Here is a 19,483-nt window from a genome sequence, read left to right on the forward strand (position 1 = left end):
GACAAGTCTAATGGGGGGAAATACAACAATATGGGTATAGGTGCATAGTGTACGGTCAGCTGATGATGACAGATATCGGACCGGTTGACAAGTGGAGGTTATCATATACAAAATTATTAAAATACTCTACACCTACTGCACACACATCTAATTAATAAGATTTAAATATATAAAAAAAACTCTGCAACATTACATATTTTTTGAAAAACACTGATCATAATGAAATTTTAATAATTTATACAAAAGAAAAAACAATAAGCTTTCTTTTGTTTAAAAAAAAAAACAATGAAAAACTTAATAAATATCGTCACATCAAAGGGTATTTATATTTTTATAAAGTGTTTATGTTAAGAAACTGGTATTTTAATAATTCTTAAATAATGTGACTTTTAGAAAAATATTGTTATATTGCCTGTCACTCATAATAATATAATTAAGTATTTAATATTTTTAGCTTTGATGTGATGGTAAGAAGGTATAAATTTTACTATGATTTGTTTGATGTTTATTTACCTAATAATTCATATACAAAGTGTTCAGTAAGTCAGGAAACGGGTTTCTATTGTTCTCATTGTTTGTAACAATGAGAACAATAGAAANAGGAAACGGGTTTCTATTGTTCTCATTGTTACAAACAATGAGAACAATAGAAACCCGTTTCCTGACTTACTGAACACCCTCTATTACGTTATACATGTAAGAGGGTGAAGTATTAGCTATGAACAGGTATAGTTCAATAAGTTAGTTTTTATTACTATGTGAGTCGATTAATCAATTATTTATATTTTAGCCAAAGTTAATTTTTATTTTTTAATATCGTTATAATAATAATATTTTTTACTAATAAATAATACACTTTTGTAATCTCATTATTATTTTTTACATTAGTTTATAAGATGCAACTACAAATCATGAGTTTCAATGCTGTATTCATTCTTTAAAAAAAATACTATTTAATAATTATTAGCATAATTATGTTATACGTACTCTAATTTACAATGACCGTAAGTGTAGGTAGTAATACGGTCTTCTGATATAAACCGCTTATCATCCAAACGGTTTAATGTCATTTTCATAGTCTTAATGGTGTATATTCGTTGTTGAAATGATCTGATTGATACATTCTCTTTATACGATGTATAAGTCGTGTACTTAACAACAGGACAATAAGTGTCTACGGCTCTCTCATGAATGTTGTTTACAACCATCGTGCATATGTAGTCGCCGTTACATGAGCTTCGCTTACTACAGGCTATTCTTCAGCATACAAACATCGTTTCAGATCATCGACTGTAAGATGATTTTTAAAAACGTGACTACGTATCCCTTTCGCCTTAATTTTTTCTTTCCCTCCAAGTCAAATCCATAACATTTCGGTCTGAGACTAATAAACTCCAATATAGATTTACCCGGCGCTTCGTCACTCCACAAACCAGGCACTTTCTTGTTAGCGTTTGAATAACACGGATGACTGCTCGGCAAACCTGAAGTGTCAAGCCTAACCATTAGATCAGGATTTTTCTTTACCACCGCGTAAAAGTTATCACCCATGATAAAATACACCAATGAATCTAAACAATAAAATTATAAAATAAAATAATTAAATTTTTTCAATAAAAAAAATATTTAATCTCCCTGTGTCACTGTATAATAATCGAGCACGGTCTTTGAAATATTTCTTCATTACGTTATAATGGAAATCGTATACGAGAGTTTTAATAATTTCTAAAATTGCAAAACCTACGTATACTGGTTTACAAAAAATCGACAATTTTCTTTTCCAAACACTCCTTTTATTACCTCTATATATTTTAGGCAACGTTTGAGTATTAAACTGTTGCAAAATTTCTGTGGTTACACTGTCGGTCGCATTTACTATGTATCCGTAGCTCACTGCAACATGATCATGTATATAATTTGTATTGCCTTTCGTATCATTCAAGGACTTGACTAACAAGCTTTCAATATCAGCATAAATTGCCAATGGATGTTCCTGTGTTTATTGCCCCATGACTCGAACTTTAATTTAGTCCGCTTTTCAGGCATTACAGGTAAAAACGGTTTATTTTCGCCGTAATTTTTTTTTATGTTCTTCTAGTGCTGAACTCCGTGTAGCTTATACTTTTTAGGTATATTATTAAAGCCCGTGAAACATCGTTTACAAAATATTCTTTTTGCCGTATTTTTTATTATTTGTGACTGTACTAATAGTCCAAAATCAGTGATATAAGTATAATGACTGTCACCTACGGCGGTTGACACAATTAGCAAATCGATATGGTCTTTACGTTCTTCAGCGCACACTTTCAGCAGACAAACTAAATATTCGGGTTTATTATGTGTATCTTTCAATTTTAGTCCGAAAACATTAACTAAAGTATGAGGATTATTTTTTTCAACAATTTTTATATCTGAAATTGGTGTCGGGAATGATAAACCGAAGAAATCGTAAAAGTTTTCTTTCGACTTATAGTTCTGACTTACTATATATTTGTTATCACGAGTCACTTTTCTTGCTAATACAGCACATTTAAAGCATTGAGGATCTATGTTTTGCTGGTTTATTACAGCATTTCTGTTTTTAATATCATACGGCAAATCAATGTATGAACTCCCTCCTAAAGGCTGATATTTGTAAACATCCAGTAAAATACCGTCTATATTAGAAAACGAGAAATTACTACCTTTACCAGCGTAGTTTTCCTATTCTTCTAATAATTTTGTGTATGACATATTCACAGCATGATCGATATCGTCCTCGTTAATTAACTCGACTATTTGGTTTCATAATTCGGAACCCTATAAGTCGCCTCGATTTTAAGGTTGAATTTTATCAGCCCCATTTCTTTAAGACAGTTGCGTATTTTTTTAACTAAATCGTCTCTTGTTGCCGACAAAAACGATTAATACCCGACTACGTTTTCAATATTCTTTTTGTAAAACCATAAAATTTGACTATTTAATGATACACCCTTTTAATGAAAACCGCTCGTCGAAATATCTTGTAATCGTTTTGCCTTTAGCATCTGTTACATTGTTTGCGACGTTTAGTACTAATTGCACTGGGCGCAGGACTAATGCTGTCCTGCATTAGAATGATTCAATAGAGAATACCTCAACAATCTACATTTTCTAAAACAAATATTCATGTATTTATTTTAGCATATACATTTTTAATAATATATTTTTTTTACTTACCACTCGTATTAAAATAGGCATTTTGTGCAGATTTGAGATTTAAAAAAAAAATCCCACATTACACCATCAATCTAATCAGCATTACAGAAAACCATCTTTATAATTAATTAATAAATATTTTAATCATTTATCTTATACAAACATTTGTATCATATACAATATTATTCATTTCCAAATTACCTAATATAAATAATAAACACATATGTTCCTATACAAAACACACGTATTCAAGAAATTTTAAAAACCTTTCACAATTTCACACCATGAAATCTATACAATATCACAAATTATACCGCTATAACATGACATCTTACTTGTAATGTATCAAATTTCATTAATGAACCGTTACATAAACGTAATAAACACAATATAAATTTTATAAAAATATACAACGATTACTGCCCTAGAACCTAATATCATCCGATATTTCACAAACACGTAATATCATCTGTTAACCATCATTCCATGAAAACATAAACATACAATTTTATTAGCATACCTTTCAATGTTATTCAAACTCACCATCCCCACATACCTTTTTCAATAAATTAAATTTTTCTCACACTATAATTCCCTAGAACAATATAACAAAACAAAGTTTACCGGAGTAGTTAGATATAAATTCCAATACAAAAAACAAAAACAATACTATAATGTAAATTAAATATAATTTTAACATTGAATGTTCATATACAGGGTGTTCAGTAAGTTAGGAAACAGTTAAATTGTTACAAACAATGAGTACAATAGAAATTCGTTTCCTTATTTACTGAACACTCTGTATAAAAATATACAATATTTCGTGCTTTAAAAAATAAGTACTTGAACCACACATAGAAAATTATGCCCATTTCTATTAAATTACTAAATTAATATCGAATATTATTACTAATATATATTAAATTACTTATAGGTTTAAAAAAAAAAAATTCAGAACAAGGATATTTTAACTTCATAATATTTGATCCAAACAATTGAATGCATTTTCTGATATCTATAATAACACATGCTTATAACATTTTAATACTTTTATAACTCTTACTTACTTATCATTCTTAAATCCAAAATAATGCATTTAGACAAAATAAAAAACAAACAAAAAGATCAAGCTCTAAGAAATGTTAGTTTAATTGATGATTATCCACAAATAGAACAATTTAAATTAATAAAAGAAATAATATATGAAAATTCCAATGAATTAGAAGTAGGATTTCCACAAAATATATTTAAATATTCAGAACCGTCTGAATTGTCTCGAATTAGAAATTCTTTTGTCCAAAATCACATAGATATAATTAAAAAAGAGTACAGAAACCTCTTTGGCTTAAATAATAAAATACAATTCTCATTTGTCGATCTAAAAGTCGATGAAGATTATCACATTCTAGTTCATAATACAGATAGATGTATGCGTGACATAAAAATGTTTTTAAATAACACAAATCAATCTCCACAAATAAAAGAAATTAATATAAAAATATCTCTAAGTGCCAATCATTGGTACGAAATATTAAGGAGGGAATCATTTTTTATGAGATGCAGAGAATGTTGCACACAATTATTTTCTTGGGAAATATAAATATAATAAAAAAATTTTATACCACAGACTTTATTAATATTCAATACCTAATATAAACTAACTAACATAAATTTTTTTTTCTGAGATTAACTCTTCGAATATTTATCATTATTAAATTCTAACTCAAATAACATTTTTTTTTAACTCTATCATCATAATACCAACGCATCCCAATAGAGCGCATAAACCACAACATAATGTGTTTTTTCTCATATACGATGTATGAGACTATAGCTCCCTTTAAACCAGCGCTATCAATATTTTTTAGGCAACTTCTATAAAATAAGGACCTAATGTCCTTTTTTTTGATCATCACTTTATAACAAAAAAAATTGTATAGCATGTTTAACAAAGTAAAATTCTCAGCTTCGCATCGAAGCTAAAAATATTAAATACCCTCCTAAAATTATTTTTGTATTAATATTGAAATAAATAATTTCAATAAAAATCATATCTATATCAATTATTTGTATACATTACGTTTCTATATATTTGTATAACTCTTTGTGTTTAAATAGATGCTACAATTGAAATATTCAGAATTATATTCCGTATTGTTATATCCTATAATACTAATATTCAGAAATATTCCGGACCTAGTTTCACCTGATTTCGATCGTTGATATGATGTTGAATTTATTTAACCCTAAATTTTTTTGGTTATTTTTAGTTTCGAAGCTAAGAAGGTATTAATTTTACTATGTGTTTTTTTGTGTCTGTTACCACTTTTTCTCAGCTCTCACCGAACCCATTTCTTTCAACGATACGTCAAAAGATCACAAATCGTATATAATCGAAGACATTACACTCAAAAATTGAAAAAATTTCCCTCGTTCCCCGTAAATGGGGGAAATTTCCAAAAAAATTACTATTTTAAGAATTTGATATAAATTAGTTGTAATTCTAGTCTTAACTGTGATATTATTCTGTACTGTGATATTATTATTAAATAATAAATATATTAAGGTAAAACACCATATACAAGGTTAAAGACTATACTACATAAATATACAAAAGAGTTTTACAAAAACAGAGTTAAAATAAACTTAGATTTCACCTTGGGTAGATTTGATATAGAATTGTTCTAGAAAAGTAGTTACACGCGAGTTAATAATAACATAAACCGTATAAATATAATTTCGTACATTAATGCATACACGTATACATCGATAATTGTTACATCAATTACATCATTCATCTCAAGAGAATATCTGCCTTATCAGGATAGTCAGAGGTAAGTGAAACATTTGTTTATATAATAAGTCTATAATAGATCCTTTACTGAAGAATTTTTAGTAATAAACAATTAGAACAAGATAGGTCATTGAGAATAAACTAAAATGTTTTTATAAAGAAATACGATACTTGTGACTCGACGGAAATTAGTGTACGCGTTTCTGTGCAGGAGCTAGGTAGTGACCCTTCTTTGTAATTCCATCTTATTCATATATTAGACGTTTTTACACAAGCATACATACCCCGAGATCTCTTTCTATTTCATTTTATTGTAGTCACTGTCCCGTATCTATAGCCACTTTTACTTTCCATTGCTGCCCATCCTTTTTACACTACGCCCTCTACGATTATTATTTCCTCATTGGCCACCTGTGTTAAATTTCTTTACATTTATTTCTTTTCACACCTAACAACATTCCTTTGTACCGCTACATAACCTTTTTAGTTCTTTTTGTTTATTACAGTAATATTAACTCTCCTAGTTTGAATAAGACATAAAATTTCAGTTATTTTTCAGTCATCTTTTTCTTTAGCTATTGCAAAAAATAAATTGATATATTTAAACAGGCTTAATATAAAACCTTGAATTGTACAGCAATATATAATATATAAATTATTTTCGTACATTTTTAATTGTTTGGTTAGTAAATTTAAAATTATGTACACAAGAAATTCGCAAACATTACTATATTATATTTTTTCAGCATAAATTTATTGTTTTATATTTAGTATATATAGTTATCAAAATTGTATGATATTATTTGGATTATCATTTGAGATATTTTGTCTAACGACTGTTAATTATCCTGCAAGTGACGACAAGAAATTTAACTATGGTGAAATCAACATTGCGTTCAATCATAATTCTTGCAATTTATTGTAGTTTTTCTAATGCGATTGATTGGAAGAAATATCCCAATGGAAAACTTATGAAGTCAGAAGTAATATTTAGTGTTCCCAATAATATTATCTTAGGTGAAATAAACGGTGGTAATATTACCGATGAGCAATATCACTTGGCCATGAAAATCAGGTCGTATAAATTATTATATTTGTTGGTAAATTATTGTAAAAATACAATAAATAGTAATAATATAGAAGCATTTGGCCCATTAAGCCAAATTACAAGTATGATTGATAAACCAGTACAAAGAATTATCGAATTCATGAAACATCACCAAATAGATATTTATCATTTAGAGAATATTGCGAACCGTAATGTTTTGGTACGAAATTATTCCAATATAGCTTTCTATTTTAATAATTTTGAAGAATATATTTACCGTTTATTATTTCATGATATCAAAAAATTCAATTTTGAATTATTAAAAATATATAATCATTATTTTGATGCCAAACTAGATAAAGCAATTGAATCATGGACGCTTTTTTATAATTTAACAGACGATTTAGAGAATGATAAAGAATCAGAAAAATATAATCATCCGTCTATAACAACGAATTGTGTGCAAACAACATATTATTTTTATAGAAAAATAATTACTGAGTATACAATTAAACCTTTAGTAGAAGAAATTATCCCGGAAATAAAGAACAAATTGAATATCCTGTGATGTAACATTTTGACGTATCCTTTAGAATAAGACGACAGACACAAAAAAAAAATCATATAATAATACAATTAATATTTGAAACTTAAATTGTAAATGAAATATTTCATTGGAAATTTGAAATATTAATAGTTATTTTTTATGTAATAAACAACGGATATAATTCTTAAAATATATGTAACTGACATTAATTAAAATAATAAATGACACGGATCTATTGAAAAATTTTCGTTGGCTATTTATTTTAATGTTGATTTTCTATTTCAATAATCTTGAAGCTATCTAAAAGTACTGCAAAGAGCTTTTCTGCTAGAATTTTTAAGTGTGTTATTCCTAAACGGAACTACGCTAGCCAGTGCCACAACTAGTTTTCTTGGGCCCCACCCCAAGAAAACTAGTTATGTTTGAAGGACTAGGCCTATATTAAAAGTTATAGAGGTTATGAAGTGGTCAACTTTAGAATACTTAGATATAGTGCTCACCTGGTAAGTTTATTATTAATGCATTTCGATTAGTGCAAGTCAAGTAGTGTTGTCTGTATACATTTCAAAAGAGTCATATTCAAAAATGGCCTAAATTTGTCTATAATATTTTTGCTAAACATTTGCGTTCAATAATGGCGTAACATTTTTGGACGTCCGATACCTTTCTACTCGCGTAAGTGACGATATTCCTTTTATTGTCGTTCTGAAATAATACCACCTCGCAAACAGTTTATAAGTAGACGTTTTTGGGCACCCTGAGGACGAAAAAAATGGTGACCTCCAAATTTACATGTTAATGTATACAAATGCGTTTTACTGAATGTGAAAACTCTTTCCCTTTCCTCTTTTTTGAGCAGTTTGGTAATGTAATCTATGCTGCCGCGTATTTTTCTACGAACAGTTCAAACTATGGACGCACTATAATTTTTTAACCATTGCAGTCCTTCATTTTTATCACGCATTATGGAATTATTAAAAAACTTAAACACATCAAAAAGTTAGTTAACAACTAAGATGTGTGTTGTTATTTGATTATTAGCACATTCTTTAGGTTAATTATTATTTTAATATTGTAATTTTTATTTCAATGGATGTACTTGTACAAAAACTAAAAGGCTCGATGCATACCTATTTAAAACATAATGGATTAACAAATATAATTCAAATTGTGTGTTTCTATTTTTATTAATGTACGTATAGGAAATGAGAATTTTTTACCTTTGACGTCCAATTTCTTACAGTGGAANATTTTACCTTTGACTTCCAATTTCTTACAGTGGAACAATCGCCAAAATAATTTTTATTTTAACCTTATAATACATTACAAAAGCATTAATTTAATATAAGTTTAAAGAAAGCAGTTGTTTCGGAAAATTTCCTAAAATTGTGTTTTGACGTGTGTGAAAAAATATAATTTTTCATGCGTTTTTTCAAATCATCTTGTACTTAAGTTATTCATTGGATTGTCATAAAAGCATACCCGATTAAAGAATACTTTGTCAAGTATACTCTATTAAAAATTTTAATAAAATCAGTTTTTAAAGACAAGTTATAGCAGTTTTAAAATTTTGTATGAAAATGTTCTGTTCAAGACGTTCTGTTTCTATCTTACACTGAAAAAAAAAACGATAATAAAGTCAACAAATTATATTACAAATAAATAGCGAAAACTTGTATTATTATTTTCGTTAAAATTATTTCATCTGACGCCATACAACTACTGTTTGATTTTAAACGTGTCGTTACCCAACCCAACGCCACTGTTGTACTTCCTCCCGTAAACAGTCAATCACAAAAAGCTTTGTTTTTTCAGTGATGGCGTAAATATTATCTTGTGTGGCGTTGTATGAGAACGGTTGTTTTGTGGACGCCCTTATTGAATTGTCGTCTAGGGCGTTTTCGTTGACAGGGATATGTATACAATTCGAAAATGGCATATTCTAAAAATGATATTTTTTTTTCTGTGGCCCATATGGTCACTAAACATTTGCGTTCAATAATGGCGTAACGTTTTTGGATATCCAATAACATTCTACTCGTGTAAGTGACAATATTTCTTTCATTACCGTGCTGTAATAATGTCGTCCCCGCACCCAGTTTACTGACGTTGATTAATAAGCAAAACTTTTTTGAGAACACAAACCCTTTCCACTTTTTTGAGTAGCATGTTGCGAAAAAATTACTAGAAGTGTAAAATTCCTAGAAAATATATATATTAGATTATGCTACTCTAAAAATGTTTGTACAAAATATAATACAGCTTTTACGTTAACATTGTTTTTCAATTACCTAAAACATATCAAATATTTTTTTCAAATTTTCGGCATTGATAATTTTAATTAGATTAAACTACGGTTCTTTTGACGCATAGTTCTATGAAAGTTGAGAATTTCTTTTTAAATTATATTAATTTTACTTTGGAAAGTATTATTATTGCTTTGGAAATAAAAATTGTTATTATACTATCATAACACTTTAGATATCATAACAATAATATTAAATTTAATATTATTAATATTTTTAAGAACTGATGAAAAATAAAAATAAATTCATTTCTATTTCTTCAACATAAACTACAGCCATAANATTCATTTCAAAATAAATTCATATCAAAATTATTCTTCAACATAAACTACAGCCATAAACTAAAATTTTACATAGATAGACCTGAATAAAATCAATTAATTACCCCCCAAGTACTTTGCTCATAAATCGTATGATATTTATGGGCACATATTTTGTAAAAAAACGGATGTACACAAAACTGAAAAATTCTTTTCACGTAAATGTCGAAAAAATTTCACTAAAACTAATGAATTCAGTAGTTAAAAAACCTAGCACAGGGGGGTCGCGGCACAGTGGTGACGTGGCATAGATGGATCAAGTATAATGATATCTGACAGTGATTAAAATCACTATCAAAAAAAAAACGCTTCGATGCAAATCTTTAGATAGGGGTTAATTTTAAAAAATTCGTGAATTATTTCAAAAGCTACATAATCTGCTAATTCCTTATTAATATCCTGATTAAGATAAAGTATGTCGAAGGAAAAAGGAATTATTAAAAAATATTATTTCTCATTAAAAAATTATGTTGATCCATAAACTTTTCAATAAGTTATAGCATTATAAAGTTAAAAATTAAAAAAATTAAATCGTGAATTTTCACACAATAATAGCATTCGGTAGTCAATTTCACCCTGAAGACAAAATAAAGTACGAAATTTTTTTTACCATAATAAAGTATATTACAATAGCATTAATTTAAGATATATATATAAGTGTCAGACTTTCCGGAACACTTTTAAAAGTTAAGTTGAAAAAGTAGTCATTTTAAATCCCTTAGCAGGAAAAGAGTCAGATTTATAAAAAAAATATACCAAATAAAAGTTAAAGAAATCATGCATCTATAAAATAAAAATTATATTGATTTGGTTATTTTTAAAAAAGTTATGGCAGTTTTAAGTAAAAAAAATGTTTAAATTTTTTGAAAATTTGTAATTTTTTTGAAGATTTCCCCCATTTACGGGGATTGAGGGAAATTTATTCAATTTTTGAGGGTAATGTCTTTGACTAGATACAATTCTAGGTACGATGATTTTTTGATGTACCGTTGAAAGAAATTGGTTCAGAGAGAGCTGAGTAAAAATGGTAACAGACAAAAAAAAGAACACATCATAGTAAAACCAATACCTTCTCAGCTTCGTATCGAAGATAAAACTGGGTTATTATTTGAAAAACTAAAGTTGATATTGATTTGAGGGTTAAGGGATGAAGACGGAATCTTTATTTTTCTTGTCAAGTAGCTCAACAAATATTTATAACAAATACAATAATTATATATATGATAACACTAATATTTTTAAAAAAAATTTGTAAGGCATAGTTAGTCAATCACCCTGTACATATACATGACCTGCTTAATTAAAGGAGATAAGATAAAATATTTTTTTTTAGTTTAATTGTTTTATATTTATATCACATTATTACCTACCTCTAAAAAAAACACTTTATAGAAAAGCAAATCAAAAATTATAAAATAATATTAATTAATGACTTACTAAAGTAGGTGATTTGTTTACACTGGGTTTATCAAAGAATTATCAGATAAGTTAGTATTGCTTGAATTATGATAATTTTTCAATGAATCAGTAAGATTGTTATTTGCTGTAGAATCCTGTATAATCATTATAATAAGGTAGAAGATTAATTTATTATACTTTCATATCATATATTATAGTAATATATAAAGTTGAAAAAGTAAATTTTTTGTGAAAAAGTTGTCATTTTGAATCTCCCCCTGAAGGTAGGTAAAAAGTCAGATTTATAAAAAAAATATACCAAATGATAGGTAAAGACATCATGCATCTATAAAAAAAATTAATTATATTGATCCATACATCTTTCAAAACGTTATAGTATTATAACGTTAAAAATATACAAAGAATTTTTTACAAAAATCGTATTTTTTTTATTAACTTTGATGTCTGTTTTCACCATGAAGATAAAATAAAGTCCGAAATTTTTTTTTACCATAATAAAGTATATTACATTAACTTTAATTTAAGATATATAAAAGTGTCAGGCTTTCCATAACACTTTCAAAAGTTTAGTTGAAAAAGTTCTACTTTCTGTATGCATTTTTTAGATTTAAAAATATATACGGAAATGGTCCGATTTAAAAAAAAAAGTATGCCAAATGAAAGATGTATATAAATACTATTTGTCATGAAAAAATTGTATTGATCCATACATTTTTCAAAAAGTTATAATATAATAAAGTTGAATATGGAAAATACAAAATCGAAAATTTTCACTCAAAAATAGCATTTGGTAGCCATTTTTACCATGAAGATAAGATAAAGTCCGAAATTTTTTTTCTCCATAATAAAGTATATTACATTAGCTTTAATTTAAGATATATTTAAAAGTGTCAGACTTTCTGGAACAGTTTCAAAATTTAAGTTAAAAAAATTTTTTGTGAAAAAGTTGTCATTTTAAATCCCCCCTTTGTGGTCAGGTAAAGGGTCAAATTTACAAAAAATAAATATCAAATGATAGTTAAAAACATTAAGCATCTATAAAAAAAATTTTTATTTATATGTTCAATTTTGAAAAAGTTACGGCAGTTTTTAGTAAAAAAAATTGAAAAAATGTTGAAAATTAGCGATTTTTAAATTTGTAATTTTTTTGGAGGTTTCCCCCATTTACTGAGAACGAGGGAATTTTTTTCAATTTTTGAGGGTAATGTCTTTGACTAAATACGATTTGTGATCTTTTGACGTATCATTGAAAGAAATCGGTTCGGTGAGAGCTGATAACGAGAGCTTTAATTTTCATCCATAGTTATAAAATAATAGAGAAAACTTCGAGAATGACGCGCATATACTTTAAACATCTACTTTAAATTTAATATTTTTAAAACTATACTCATTTGTATTTATGTCGAGTAAAAATATAAAATCAATAAAAAATGTGTTAACTGTCCAACAATATCTTAGTCAAATATTTAATTATATGTTTTGTCTTTTGCGTGGTAGTATTACCTGAAATTTTGGAAAATACCACTCATTACTTTTAAAATTANTTTTGGAAAATACCACTCATCACTTTTAAAATTACACTCTAACATTTTAAATTGATCTGACTTGTGATAAAACATACTTTTATTTGTCTCGAGGAATTAAAATTTGATAAAGAAAATTANTACTTTTAAAATTATGCTCTAACATTTTAAATTGATCTGACTTGTGATAAAACATACTTTTATTTGTCTCGAGGAATTAAAATTTGATAAAGAAAATTAATTTTCTGATCGATAAAAAAAAGCAAAAACATAAAACTGATTACAGCTTAAAAAATATCAACTATATTGTTAAACGTTTCAATCGTTTTTCACTTATTTGTTTATATCTCAGATAATAATGATAATAGAAATTTAAAACTACGGTCTTTCCGAGTGTGCTAGATTTACTAAAAATCAAATTGTTACTTAAATATAAAAAACTTATACAGTTGGACAATAACTAAAATTTTTAGATGGGTTAGAATGATCTAGTAAAGTAAAATGTTTGGGAAAGCTAACTTCTGATAACAATATAGACAATTCATCATACATTATTCTTTCAATTAATATTATAACCCAAGATGTCACATTCTGACATTTATTTATGTTGTAAATGAATACTATTATCACAAAATAGTGTTGCTATTTTGTATTAATATTTTACAGTAGGTTTTTGTCTACCGTTTAGTTAAATATAGTAAAAAAAGACATTAATGTAATAGTCAAATTTCAACATAATATCCACCAGGATACCGCCTAAATGGAATATGGAATGAAAAAAATTGGTGACTGTGTGTGGAATTTAATTGATATAAAAATTTAAACACTATTCACAAAAGAAAAAGTTTAAGTATTTCTAAAAAAAATTGTACGATATATTTATATAAGAAGTTTATGTTTAAATACAACTATTTTTTATTTACTTTAATTTATTAAACAGTTGAAATTTTCAAAATCTGATTTTACATTAGCATTTTACTACATAAAGTACATAGGTTTGTACTGTTTTTTTACCAAATTTAATTACTAAACTGAAAACTACTCAGCAAAATATAATCACAATTTTTTAATGGTATAGAGATATATACAAAAAAAAATAAAATAATTTTCATTAGGTAGAAAAAAGGTATTATATAAAAAATATATTAAATTTATCATATGTAACGAATATTATATGTTATTAATCTTAATGTAATAATTTGGATATTCTTAACTAAAAGTTGATAATTTTACGTCATTAGATTTTATGTTTTATATTAATGATTTTCACGTATTTGGTAAAGAATGTTTTATTTATAAAATATAAATTAATATACACACATATTACTAGGAAAAATAGTATATAGGTGTACAGAGTGACGCATTTAGGGAGGCGGGTAAAGGATGCAAGTACTCTAGGAGTGATTATAATATGAATCAATATAAACTATAGAGTTTAAAAAAACAAAGAACATGGTTTTTGATGAGCAACATAAAAATGTTATTGAGTATCTCGAACGGCAAAATTCCTAAATTCAGCCCTGAACATAGATATTCTCATAAGCATTATAAATAAATAATCATAATAATATGTATATATTTATATGTACATGTTAATAAATATATTTTTTAAGTATTTTTGTTCAAATGAAGATGTGGTGGTATTAAAAGATAGATCATAAAGTAAGCATATGTATGTTTTTAATATTTTTCTTCAAAAATACAACAAGACACGATACTGTATTTCCCTGAGACGCACATCACTGCTAAATATTGTATTTAAAAATATTCCGTCACTGTTTGCTCTATTCCTATTAATGATACTTTTTTTATTAAAATAATTATTCTAGCACATTTCTCTATCTGACATACTCAAATTAAAAATATGAATAAAACAATTTAAAATGTTAATAATAGTTTATTTTATAAAAAACTTTAAAAAGATTAAAATAAAAATGTTTGATTTATACTTTGGCTGTGTATAAAGTTAAATTATCTATTAATCATACAATTAAAATACCTACTATATAATAATCACGATTCCTACAAATTCGTGTATACATTTTTATGCGGGAGCTAAATAGTAACCTTTCGTTGATATTTCACCTTTACTCATATCTATCAAACGTGCTTCTGTAGACATACATACCCCGAGATCCCTATCTATTTCATTCTATTATTGTTGCTGCCCAATACCTATAGCCACTCTTACTTTCGTTATTTACTTATGAGACGAAATTCGCAATAAAAAAACCCAGCACAGGGGGGTCGCGGCACAGTGGTGACGTGGTATAGATAGATCAAGTATAATGATATCTGACAGTGATTAAAATCACTATCAAAAAAAAAACGCTTCGATGCAAATCTTTAGATACTGTTTTATTTTAAAAAATTGGTGGACTATTCCAAAAGCTACATGATCTGCTAATTCATTATTAATATCCTAATTAAGATAAAGTATGTAGAATGAAAAAGGGATTATTAAAAAATATTATTTCTCATAAAAAAATAATGTTGATCCATACACTTTTCAATATGTCATAGCATTATAAAGTTAAAAATGTAAAAAATAAAATCGAGAATTTTCACACAATAATAGCATTCGGTAGCCATTTTCACCGTGAAGATAAAATAAAGTCCGAAATTTTTTTTTTGCATAATAAAGTATATTACATTAGCTTTAATTTAAGATATATATAAAAGTGTCAGACTTTCCGGAACAGTTTCAAAATTTAAGTTGAAAAAGTAAATTTTTTGTGAAAAAGTTGTCATTTTAAATCCCCCCCTGTGGGCAGGTAAAGGGTCAGATATAAAAAAAATATATACCAAATGATAGGTAAAGACATCATGCATCTATAAAAAAAAAATTATATTGATCCATACATCTTTCAAAAAGTTATAGCATTATAAAGTTAAAAATATAAAAATGAATTTTTTTACAAAAATCGTATTTTTTTTATAAACTTTGATGTCTGTTTTCACCATGAAGATAAAATAAAGTCCGAAATTTTTTTTTTTGCATAATTAAGTAAATTACATTAGCTTTAATTTAAGATATATAAAAAAGTGTCAGACTTTCCGGAACACTTTCAAAATTTAAGTTGAAAAAGTAAATTTTTTGTAAAAAAGTGGTCATTTTAAATCCCACCCTGTGGGCAGTTAAAGGGTCAGATATAAAAAATATATATACCAATTGATAGGTAAAGACATCATGCATCTATAAAAAAAAAATTATAATGATCCATACATCTTTCAAAAAGTTATAGCATTATAAAGTTAAAAATATAAAAATGAATTTTTTTACAAAAATCGTATTTTTTTTATAAACTTTGATGTCTGTTTTCACCATGAAGATAAAATAAAGTCCGAAATTTTTTTTTTGCATAATAAAAAATATTACATTAGCTTTAATTTATAAAAATAAAATGACCTACCGGAACATTTTCAAAAGTTAAGTTGCAAAAGTTGTCATTTTAAATCCCCCCTTGTGGGCAGGTTAAGGGTTAAATTTATGAAAAAAATATACCTAACGAAAGGTAATGATATTACACATCTTTATTAAAAAGAATTATATTGATATGTTCATTTTTGAAAAAGTTATGGCACTTTTAAGTAAAAAGAATTGAAAAAATTTCGAAAATTAGCGATTTTTAAATTTGTAATTTTTTTGGAGGTTCCCCCTTTTACGGAGAACGAGGGCATTTTTTTTAATTTTTGAGTGTAATGTCTTCGACTAAATACAATTTGTGATCTTTTGACGTATCATTGAAAGAAATTGGTTCGGTGAGAGCTGAGAAAAAGTAGTAACAGACACAAAAAAAAAAAAAATGTTTATAACTCTTATATTTTCAGTGATAATTAGGGTGGCATAGTTAATCAATCACTCTATACAATAATATTATATTGTTCTTGTACAAATGGTATAAGTTAGATATAAAACAAACAAATTTGTTTTATATTTTATTGTTTATATTTTTAACAAAATATATTGAAAAACCTGAGTACAAGAAGAGTTTTAAAAAGACCAGGGAACCTGAGAGGAGTTAGTATTAACTCCTTTAATTCGAAGAGACTTAAAAATTCAAAACATTTTTTCATTATATCTTTCTTTAGTTGTTACAAAAAAATTGAATTTAGTTAAACACAGTCAAGGTAAAACTTTGAGCTGTACAACAATATTATATTGTTCTTGTAAAAAAAGTGTAAACAAGATAGAAAACAAACAAATTTGTTCAATTTAATTATTTTCGTAAATTTATCATTAATTGGTTAGTATATTTAAAATTATTTACACAAAAAATTCGCAAACATTACTACATTATATATTTTTTATTATAAATTTACCATATTATTATATATTTAATAGTATATATAGCTATCAAAATTGTTTGATATTATTTAGATTATCATTTGAGATATTTTATCTAACGACTGTTGAATATACTACAAGTGACGTCAAGAAATTTAATCATGATGAAATCAACATTGTGTTCAATCATAATTCTTACAGTTTATTGTCATTTTTCCAATGCTATTGAATGGGATAAAATTCCTAATGGAGAACTTATGAAGTCAGAAGTAATATTTAGTGTTCCCAATAATGTTATCTTAGGTGAAATAAACGGTGGTAATATTACCGATGAGCAATACCACTTGGCTATGAAAATCAGGTTGTACAAATTACTGTATTTATTGTTACATTATTCAGAATGCACAGTTGAATCTTACAACAATGTAAGCAGTGTTAAAAGTACGATTATTTCAGATTCATTAAAATATTATAACGTTACAATAGATTATATTATTAAATTCATGAAAAATTATCAAATAGATATTTCTGATTTAGAACATTTTTCTGAGAAAATTTTAAATTCAGATTTAAGTGAAGAATTATTTTTTTCATTTCAAGAATTTCTTCGTCGTTCATTATTTGAACACATGAAAAATTTCAATAAAAAATTATCAATAGAAACTGAAACAGATGATTTTAATAACCAACTTAATGAATCAATTAATTCTTGGAAGATTTTTAATAATTTATACAATGAAGAAACGAATAAATATTTTCCTCCGAATATTAAAGAAGATATTGAATGTATGTATGCAATGAATTATATTGATAAGATAATCACTACCGAGTATGCATTTAAACCTTCTCCGTACATGAAACAAATGAAGGATCTAAATGTCATATAATATGATATTTTGACGTATCGTTAAAAAAACGTTACGACAGACAAAAAAAAAAAATCAAATCATAATAAAATTTTAATTTGAAGCTTAAATTATAAGTGAAATATTTTATTGTAAATTTGTAACTTATTACACAAAATTTAATTGTTTCTAAAAATATATGTAACTGTCCTTAATTAAAATAATAAATTACACAGATGTATAGAAAAATTATTGTTATATTTTTATATTAATGTTGATTATTTCTTTCAATAATTTCGCAGATGTCTAAAAATACTGCAATGTATTTTCTACTAGAGTTTTATAAGTGTGCTATTCCTAAACGGAACTACGCTGGTCAGTGTCATAACTAACATTTTTAAGGCGAGGTCCTAAGGAATAGGAGTATATTATAAGTTATATAAAGTCAGTGGCGTACTCAGGAATTTTAAATATAATTTTTGTAAGCTCCATGTCTCCATTTTAGCTTCGATGCGAAGCTGAGAAGGTATTGGTTTTACTAAGATAATAAACAATTTTTTTTTTTTTGTGTCTGCTAACACTTTTTTTCAGCTCTCACCGAACCGATTTCTTTCAATGATACGTCAAAAGACCACAAATCGTATCTAGTCGAAGACATTACCCTTAAAAATTGAAAAAAATTCCCTCGTTCCCCGTAAATGGGGGAAACCTCCAAAAAAATTACAAATTTAAAAATCGTTTTTCAATTTTTTTTACTTAAAAGTGCCATAACTTTTTCAAAAATGAACATATCAATATAATTCTTTTTTATATAGATGCATAATATCATTACCTTTCATTTGGTATATTTTTTTCATAAATTTAACCCTTAACCTGCCCACAAGGGGGGATTTAAAATAACAACTTTTTCACAAAAAATTTACTTTTTCAACTTAAATTTTGAAAATGTTCCGGAAGGTCTGACACTTTTATATATATCTTAAATTAAAGTTAATGTAATATGCTTTATCATGAAAAAAAAAAATTTCGGACTTTATCTTATCTTCATGGTGAAAATGGCTACCAAATGCTATTTTTGTGTGAAAATTTTCGATTTTGTATTTTCCATTTTTAACTTTATTATGCTATAACTTTTTGAAAAATGAATGAATCATTACAATTTTTTTATGAGAAGTAGTATTTATATAGATCTTTCATTCGACATACTATTTTTTTA

The 19,483-nt window shown here is 26.3% G+C and overlaps 1 protein-coding gene across 1 annotated transcript; it reads left to right on the forward strand.

The window, feature by feature from the left end:
- Positions 1-6,755: 6,755 nt before the first annotated feature.
- Positions 6,756-18,516, forward strand: LOC126896115 (uncharacterized). The gene is made up of 2 exons (XM_050668600.1): positions 6,756-7,046; positions 17,784-18,516. Exons 1-2 carry the CDS (start codon positions 6,847-6,849, stop codon positions 18,307-18,309), a joined length of 726 nt encoding a protein of 241 aa, XP_050524557.1. The 5' UTR covers positions 6,756-6,846; the 3' UTR covers positions 18,310-18,516.
- Positions 18,517-19,483: the final 967 nt, after the last annotated feature.

Source organism: Daktulosphaira vitifoliae, unplaced genomic scaffold, assembly GCF_025091365.1.
Source record: "Daktulosphaira vitifoliae isolate Bord-2020 unplaced genomic scaffold, ASM2509136v1 Scaffold_1, whole genome shotgun sequence".
Classification (NCBI taxonomy): Eukaryota; Metazoa; Arthropoda; class Insecta; order Hemiptera; family Phylloxeridae; genus Daktulosphaira; species Daktulosphaira vitifoliae.

Coding starts and splice junctions, on each gene's coding strand:
- LOC126896115 (XM_050668600.1), top strand. CDS start 6,847: ATGGTGAAATCAACATTGCGTTCAATCATAATTCTTGCAATTTATTGT. Junction 7,047..17,783: donor CACTTGGCCATGAAAATCAG/GTCGTATAAATT, acceptor TATGAAAATCAG/GTTGTACAAATTACTGTATT.